Here is a 9,306-nt window from a genome sequence, read left to right on the forward strand (position 1 = left end):
CTAATCAGTATTCTCACCTGTGCACTCCCTACTTATACCTCACTTCCCCTGCACTCCCTCGCCGAATCTTGTTGCCATTGTGCCAGTGAAAGCGTTCCCTTGTGTGTTCCTAGCCTGTGTTCCAGACCTCCTGCCGTTGCCCCTGACTACGATCCTTGCTGCCTGCCCTGACCTTCTGCTACGTCCGACCTTGCTCTTGTCTACTCCCTTGTACCGCGCCTATCTTCAGCAGTCAGAGAGGTTGAGCCATTGCTGGTGGATACGACCTGGTTGCTACCGCCGCTGCAAGACCATCCCGCTTTGCGGCGGGCTCTGGTGAATACCAGTAGCAACTTAGAACCGGTCCACCAGCACGGTCCACGCCAATCCCTCTCTGGCACAGAGGATCCACCTCCAGCCAGCCGAATCGTGACAGATATCCTTCTACTTGCACATTAATTACTCTGTCAGGTCTGTTGGTTTGGGCATGCAGGAGGCAGGTAAGGGACCCTTTTGGTGCGTCCTAGCTAATTGGCACACAGGGATTTCACCTCAGTGGTCCCGTGGTCCCGATCAGCCCGACTGAGCAGCCGGGAATGTTTTTTTTTTTTACTTTAGATGTGAGGATCAACTTTAGCCATCCGGACCAACCCGATATGAAGTGGGGTCACCGCGTGACCCCGTGTTATATCGCAGGAGCGGGTGCAGGATGTACAGGTATGCCTTGTGTCCTTAAGGGGTGCTCCGGGGAAGTTAAGAAAAATAAAAATGCCCCAAAACCACCACAATACCTGTTCTGTGTCCCCTGTAGTTATCCATGTGATTTTGCTAGCTCCTGTGGCCCCCGTTGTCTCCTTAATATTCTTTTTTCTTGCTTGCAGCCCAGACTACAACTTCCAGCAGTCATTGCAGCTCTGTGTAATGGCTGCCAGCCAATTGCTCTTACTATCTGTGTGTATGCTGTGTTGTACAGTGTGTGATTCTGACTGTGTTTTGTGATGAGGTGGCAAGGAAAGGGTGTATTTCCTTGGCTAACCCTGGAGAATCTCACCTGCTTCTTAATGAGGCAGCAGGGAAGGAAGGTGTATATATAAGATGGAGAGTCAGTCTAATCTGTGCTCTTCCTAGGAAACAGCAAGTGTGCTGTAGGAGAGAGACAGAGCCTGCTGAGGAGTACACAGCCCGAGCTATGAGTGGCTCAAAGAGTGACATGAATTGTAAGTAGAAGGTTGCAGGGGACACATGTTTAACCGGCTGAGGGAAGCTCAGCGGTTGTTAGTCAGGACAAGCTGATCTGTTTAGTCAGTGACCAGACGGTCTAGGATTTTGTTTGTTCCTGCTTTTTGTTTATTTTTTCCCTGCAACCTGTCTAATAAAACTGGCAAGGTGCCAGATTTGCATTATAAACGTTTGTTTGCTGGTTTATTGAGAAGAAACGCATCCTGTGGCGTAGTCCAGGACAATCCCAGAGTGAATCCCCAAAGACAGTTCCTTACAATCTGGTGGATGATGCGGGCAAACCATTGCAAAGGGCAACCAATGGATGAGTTGCAGTTGAGCGATTGCTAGGAGCAACCCCCTGCATGTTGCAAGTCGGCTGATTCTCCGCAGCCGCTGAGAGGCCGCACGTTTCCGGACATGGGAGCCTATCTGTCCCAGCCCAACATCAGCAAGATCTCCGGCCAGGGCGGCAGCGGGAAGCTCAGCTATGGCTACTCCGCCATGCATGGATGGGGGGTGTCCATGGAGGACTCCCATAACTGTATCCCGGAGCTGGACAGGGAGACGGCCATATTCTCTGTGTATGATGGTCACGGAGGTGAAGAAGTGGCCTTATATTGCTCCAAGTACCTGCCGGACATTATAAAGGATCAGGAGGCGTATAAGGATGGGAAGATGCAGAAGGCTCTGGAGGACGCCTTCCTCTCCATAGATGAGAAGCTGACGCTGGAGAGTGTAATAAAGGAGCTGTCACAGATGACTGGGCGGCCGATCAACGACCACGAGGACAAGAATAAAGTAGCCGATGAGGATGACGTAGACAATGAAGAAGTGGTGCTGCGGCATCAGGAGGCCACCATTTCCTTGGCTAACCCTGGAGAATCTCACCTGCTTCTTAATGAGGCAGCAGAGAAGGGAGGTGTGTATATAAGATGGAGAGTCAGTCTAATCTGTGCTCTTCCTGGGAAACAGCAAGTGGGCTGTAGGGGAGAGACAGAGCCTGCTGAGGAGTACACAGCCCGAGCTATGAGTGGCTCAAAGAGTGACATGAATTGTGAGTAGAAGGTTGCAGGGGACACATGTTTAACCGGCTGAGGGAAGCTCAGCGGTTGTTAGTCAGGACAAGCTGATCTGTTTAGTCAGTAACCAGACGGTCTAGGATTTTGTTTGTTCCTGCTTTTTGTTTATTTTTTCCCTGCAACCTGTCTAATAAAACTTGCAAGGTGCCAGATTTGTATTATAAACATTTGTTTGCTGGTTTATTTATAAGAGACGCATCATGTGGTGTAGTCCAGGACGATCCCAGAGTGAATCCTCGAGGACGGTTCCTTACAATTTGCAATTCTTTTCTTTCAAACTATCCTTTCCCCCAGCAATAAGTCATGCTATTCTCTGAATGGCAGCAGTCAGTAATTCGTTAGTCTACAACAGGCAAAGAACAGTATATGTGCTGAATTGTGACTGAGAATCTTCACAGGAGTCACTGCCTTTGGGGAGCTGTGGCTGTGAAGCTAGAAATCCCATGATGTTTGTCCTCCAGGAGGGTGGGGCTAGTCTTATTGATGGGTTTACACATAGACAAGGAGCATCTGAGAAATATGTCTTTTTCTCACTCCCTGCATGTAAGTGACAGCTAAAAAAGGGAAACTGCTCTATACAGCTAATGAATGATATTTAGACAAATAAATAGGTTGGTGAGAGGGAAAGGATGGGCTATGGATTTAGTTCCCAGAGAACCCCTTTAATAAAGCTTCAACACTATGAATAAGGAACAGTTTTACAACACATGTTGGGATCCTTCTTTTTTTTTTGTTGTTGTTGTGTTTTAACATAAATAAATAAATAAATAATTGGGAAAGAAAACCACATGGCGTTCACTCCTTTTTTCTATAGCTAGCCAGATTCGATAAAGCAACAGCAACCTGGTATTACCAGTGTGAGAAAGCCCTCAGTTTTTTGGCTTTTCCGGTCTAATGATACCAGCTTGATGCCACCCCAATACGCGACTATCAATAAATAGTCTGGTACTGGACCGTCCCCAGCTCTTCCCAGTACCCCAGGTGAAGTGGGTACAGGGGTAATAATGGGGGCATAGTGTTAGCCTATTTAGTGGCTAATAGTAAGCACAGCCTCAGTAATGTATGCTGTCAGACAGTGGCTGTTGCGAAGTCATTAGTAATAATGCAAAAAAAAAAATATATATATATATATATATATATATATATATATATATACACACACACTAAACAATAAGTTTATTGAAATAAAAACTTACACCCCTCAATTTGAATTTTTTTTTAAATAAATAATACGACACCCTTTGCATGCAGGAATCTGAAAAACAAGAAAAGATTTTTTTTTTTAACATGCTAGTAAATTAAGGGTGATCTTCCTTGCCAAGCTAGCAGCTACGGCTAGCACATGAAGTTTTGAACTGTAGGCAGGACTTGAAACATAATCCCAGCTTCTCTGTTGGGCTGATCAAGACTCCCACGGTGAAATCGCGAACATACCATTACCCAGTGTTGCGGTGTCCCAATGAGATGGCAGTAGGGCCCTTACCTGCCTGCTCGCTTTCTGATTGGTGCTCCTATGCCCCAGGAAGCCATGGTGGCTGGATCAGCGCCGATACCATTGATCAATGCTGTTGAATGGAGCAGCATTGAACACTATATACAATACAGAAATTTAGGTGCACTACTGTGGTAGATGTATACAATGACATTGGCTAATCCCTCAACACTGATGTTAAAATTGAGACATTCGCCAGTGTATCCTTATATTAAGGACACACCAGAGCCCGCACACCAACGCCAAGGTTTCTCAGATGGCACGGGACCTAACGCTAACCTACCTGTGCGTATAAAGTAAAAACCAGGGGCCAGTGGGCAATTACAGCAGCACTAGGTCGACATGCAGCCTGCTCCCAGTTACCTCCAGCGTGACTGAGCACACATACAATGGAAGGAGGGAGAAAGGCTAGAAGCCCCACCCAAGTTGGCTGATATAGGTGCATGGCCTCACAGGTCCAACCCTAATGCTGCCTGGAAAATGTTCAAGGTGCATTAACATATGGAGTTTACACACCTCCAAGTATAAATTTTTAAACAACAACAAAAAAAAACACTATATACAACCAGAAGTTTGCATGTTATGGTCCCCTGCGGGACGACAAAATTGTGAGAAAAAAATGTTAATGAATGTAAATTAACCTCTTCCTTAATAAAAATTTGAATCACCCTCCTTTTCCCATAAAAAAAACATCTGTGGTATCACCATGTGCATAAATTTCCAAACTATAGAAATATAATGTAAATTAAACCGCACTGTCCATGGCGTATATGTACAAAAATACCAAAGTCCAAAAGTCCCATCAAAACAAAAATGGTACTGATAAATACTACATATCACAACGCAAAAATTGAGCGAAAAAATTATTGAACGAAAAAATAAAAAAAAAGATACCCATAAAAGTTGCACAAAAAGTTGCACATGCACGTAAGCAACTTTTTGTGTGACTTTTGTGGGTAAGCAAAAAATACCAGTCAGCCCTACCTAAGCAATTTTCAGTTTTCACTGTGCAGTGGTCGTGAATTTATCAAGTGCGAAAGTCGCACGTAAGCAAAAAAAGTCGCAAACCTCCTTCAAAAAGTCGCAAGTGTAAGCCAGGTCAGACCTAGCTTACAAACTTGCTTTGGCAGCATTTGTAAAAAGTCCCACAAAAAGTCACAGATTAAACTTTTTGCACAGCTCAGCTCCCCGACAGCCCCACATCTACCACCCATCCGCAAGCTGTTGGGACTGCATCTCACAGCATGTACTCACTGTAAGGACATGCTTCGTGTTGTAGTCCTGCAGTAGCTAGCAGGTGGGTGGTAGATGACGGCGGGTGGCCGGGGAGCTGAGATTTACAAAAAGTGGCACGAAAAGTTGCACGTTTGACTTTTTGTAAAGCTTCGCTCCCCGGCCACCCGCCAGCGTCTACCACCCACCCGCAAGCTACTGCAGAACTACAACTCCCAGCATGCCCTTACAGTGAGGACATGCTGGGAATTGCAGTCCCAACAGCATGCAGGCAGGTGGCTGGGGAGCGGATCCGGCTGACAAGAATATGAAATTACAGCACTGTAATTTGATATTTCCCGGGCAGACCTGTGATTGGTCCAGACCTCCTGGCCAATTACAGCTGCCAGAGGGAAACATGAAGTTACAGTGCAATAACTCGCTTTCCTGGCTTCCTTGTCACCCAGTAAGGGCATGCTGGGAGTTGTAGTGGTGCAGCGCGGGTGGGAAGAAGATGTGCGGGCGGGTGAAGGCTTGGGGGCAGGGAGAAGTGAGCCCTAAAGCTGTCCCTAAGACCACTCTCCCTGCCTACTTGCCTATCTGCCCTAAACGATGGATCAACAACTAAGAGCCGGTCCCTTCCTTGTGCTAAAGTGCATGGGCGTCGAAGTCAACAAGACAAGCTTAACTGTACAAAGTTGGGGAACAAGTCAGGAACATAGCAGGAATACAATAACCAATAAACAGATATATAAATACAAACAAGGCAGGAAATCGCATACTGATAGGTCAGGAAATCAAGAGCACTGTTCACAGTGGACTCAGAACAAGGAACACTAGACACCCCACTTGAAACATAGAGGGGCATCAATTCCAGAGCCAAATAGGCTCCTAACTAGCGGGCACTCTCCACCGAGTGATCAGGATACTAGCCTAGGAGGAAACAAAAATCCTAAATACAAGCAAACACAGGTACAGACACAAGACTAACTCACTCCTAGATAGACTGATTAGCGCAAGGCTCGGAACAGGATTCTATCTTAGGAGATCCAGGATCAAACAAAGTCAAAAACAGGACAGACAAACGCACAGTGTGAATACTGATTAAGGCAACACAACGCAAAAGCAGAACTAGCAATACAAGAATACTAAAACAAAGCAGACTAAAATCTAGATATCAATCAGGACAGATAACCATTGTTAAAGGGAATGAGTCACCATTACATTTTTTAAATAAATATAATTGTTCTATCAAGATAAAGCATTTCATTTATATATTTAGTTTTAGTACAATGTAGTTTTAATGTTATTTATTAATAAAGTGTGTACTGGGGGCTGCCATATTGTAGCATCTTCACAACACATACACAGTTGCTTTATGGCATGCACAAGGGCATAGGAAAGTTAAAGGGTTACTCCGCTCCCCATCGTGTTCACGCCCGCCCCCTTGTGACGTCACACCCCGCCCTGTCAATGCAGGTCTATGGGAGGGGGCGTTTCTCTAAAACTGTCTGTTAAAGAAACAACTGTTTAGAGAAATAGGCAGAAGCGACATATCAACCTGGTTTTCCCGAATTTATCTGTAGCTGCATTGTTAGGCTATGTTTACACCACGGAAATTCTGCAATTCTGTATAAATTCCGTTCAGCAAAGCTTGCTGAACAGAATTATGAATTTCCACCGGAATTGCAGCAGAATTTCTGTGTTCTCAGAAATTCTGCCGAAATTCAAGTTCCATTGACTTCAATGGGATTCCGCGGCAGAATACTGCAAAATATAAGACTGGTCTTATATTTTTGTGGAAAGCAGAATTTCCACAGCAGAATGTGACTGGGGAATCCCATTGAAGTCAAAGTGCAGTAAATCGGTGGAATTCTTCAGCGGAATTCTGTATGGAGATTCCACTGTGTCAATATAGCCTTAGGATGTGGAGGGAATGGAAGAATCAGGTGCTAGTGGGTGCAAGGGACCCTTGGTGTGGGCTCGACTACAGCTCTATTCATTCTCTATGGGACAGGAAATGATTTGAGCAGTGGCTATGCTTGTGTAGTATGCCCTATTTGTGGTAGGCTCCCAGTGGTCACTCCCTACCAATCAGCTTGTTATTCCCTAAAATTTCCCCCCGGAATTCCTCTGTGGATTCACGCCCTTCTGCTCCATGGTAAATAATGTTGAATCAGCACTTACCGTATTTTTCGCCCTATAGGACGCACCGGCGTATAAGACGCACCCAATTTATAGGTGCAAAATCTAAAAAAATAAAGATTTTGAACCCAATAGTGGTCTTCAACCTGCGGACCTCCAGATGTTGCAAAACTACAACTCCCAGCATGCCCGGACAGCCGTTGGCTGTCCGGGCATGCTGGGAGTTGTAGTTTTGCAACATCTGGAGGTCCGCAGATTGAAGACCACTGCATAGGAGGTAATACTCACGTGTCCCCGCCGCTCCGGACCCGTCACCGCTGCCCTGGATGTCGCTCCATCGCTCTCGCCGTGTCCCTGTCGCTCTGGAACGTCTCTGCTGCCGGCCGGGTATCCTCGCTCTCCGTCGCCAACATCACCTCGTTACGCACGCCGACGCACGTACACGACGACGTGATGACGAGGAAGGAGAGCGCCGGCCATACAGGGGATCCCTGAACGGAGAAGACACCGAGGAGGCAGGTAAGGTCCCTCCCGGTGTCCTGTAAGCACTAACACGGCTATTCAGTCGGGCTGTTTGGGACCGCCGCGGTGAAATTGCGGCGGTCCCGAACAGCCCGACTGAACAGCAGGGTTAGTGTCACTTTCCCTTCAGACGCGGCGGTCAGCTTTGATCGCCGCGTCTGAAGGGTTAATCCAGGGCATCACCGCGATCGGTGATGTCCTGTATTAGCCGCGGGTCCCGGCCGTTGATGGCCACAGGGACCGCTGCAATAGGGGTGTATTCGCCGTATAAGACGCACCGACTTTTTCCTCCCAGTTTTGGGGAAGAAAAAGTGCGTCTTATACGGCGAAAAATACAGTAATGTGCGCTGAATTTGCAGCAGAAATACGTACTGAAAATTACAGAGGAAGATTTATCACAGAGGTTTTTTTTATGTCATTTTTCAAGTCACTTTTGTTGTGGGTTTCTTGGCGGACATGCACATGATTTAGCACAATATGTGATAAATAATATGCAAGTCCACCAAAACTAACAAAATAACCACCAAAATTAACAAAATAACCTCACCATTTCTCATGTTATAAAGCAGGTTTGTAGAATAGCACTGAGGGTGGTCTGTGTTTGTTTTTGTTTTAACCATTGCATTGTAACCATTTTGCATATTTTTGAAAAATCGCAAATCATAAATGAATGACCATTGCATGTAGAGTGGCCTATGTCTTTGGAATCTGGTTTGTTGCCAGAAGTTCTGAGGTGGAAATTCTGCTGTGTAAACACGACGGTGGAAAACACATTGAAGTCAATAGGAGTGTGATGCAAGGTGGGAACCGAACAGAATCTCTAGCAGACATGCCTCTCGTATTCCGCTTGGAATTTGTACCGCTTAGGCTTCTTTCACAATGCCGTTAATACCCGGCAATGTGACGGCAGTTGGAAGAGCCGGAAAGAATAGTGAGAGAAAAAAAATACTGCTTGTGCCGTCTTTTTCTCCCGCTATTCATAACGGCGCACGGCGGCACCCATAATAGTAAATGCGAGCCGCCGGGACCAGTTGTTGCCCATTGCTCTCCATCATGAGGGAGCAATGGCAGTGTAAAAGCCCCCCTTTTCACAAGCTATTTTTACACAGCAAAATTTTCGCAATTCCTTACAAATTCTGTTCACCATATCGTGCAGAACGGAATTGTACAGGCATTCTGGCGGAGTCTGAGGCTAATTTCTGTGTTCTGAGAATTCCGCTATAGTTCAAGGCCCACCGACTACAATGGGATTCCGCGACAGAATTCCGTAAAATATAAGACTGGTCTTGTATTTTTGCAGAATGCAGAATTTCCCGTGTGTACGAGACAGCAAGCAATACTATTGAAGTGAATGTACAGTAAATTTCCCCTGAATTTACAGCGAAATTCCGCCGTCTGAACATGGCCCAACAGTGTTTTCCAACCAGTGTGGCAAACTACAACTCCCAGCATGCCCGGCCAGCCAAGGACTGTATATAGTTGAACCTTTTTATAAACTAGCATGGTATTGCAGACATTAGCAGAAATGCATCTGTGTTGAGTTAAAACAGTTCAATAAGTCCATACTATTGTGGCTCAATGGTTTACATTCTTTTGTACAAATGAGCTTTGTCGATAAAGCATTTTGAATACGAAAAAAAAAAAGAGGGGGAAGCC

The 9,306-nt window shown here is 45.8% G+C and overlaps 1 protein-coding gene across 1 annotated transcript; it reads left to right on the plus strand.

Moving 5' to 3' along the window:
- The first annotated feature begins 1,617 nt into the window (after nucleotides 1–1,617).
- Nucleotides 1,618–9,001, plus strand: LOC130361034 (protein phosphatase 1G-like). The gene is made up of 2 exons (XM_056563594.1): nucleotides 1,618–2,103; nucleotides 8,951–9,001. The coding sequence occupies exons 1-2, from the start codon at nucleotides 1,618–1,620 to the stop codon at nucleotides 8,999–9,001; spliced, it is 537 nt and encodes a 178-aa protein (XP_056419569.1).
- Nucleotides 9,002–9,306: the final 305 nt, after the last annotated feature.

This window comes from Hyla sarda, chromosome 3 (assembly GCF_029499605.1).
Source record: "Hyla sarda isolate aHylSar1 chromosome 3, aHylSar1.hap1, whole genome shotgun sequence".
NCBI classification, from domain to species: Eukaryota; Metazoa; Chordata; class Amphibia; order Anura; family Hylidae; genus Hyla; species Hyla sarda.

Excerpts from the sequence above, each read along its gene's own strand:
- LOC130361034 (XM_056563594.1), top strand. The coding sequence starts at position 1,618 with ATGGGAGCCTATCTGTCCCAGCCCAACATCAGCAAGATCTCCGGCCAG. Across the intron at positions 2,104-8,950 it reads CTCACCTGCTTCTTAATGAG|AATGCAGAATTTCCCGTGTG; the intron begins GCAGCAGAGAAG and ends GTATTTTTGCAG.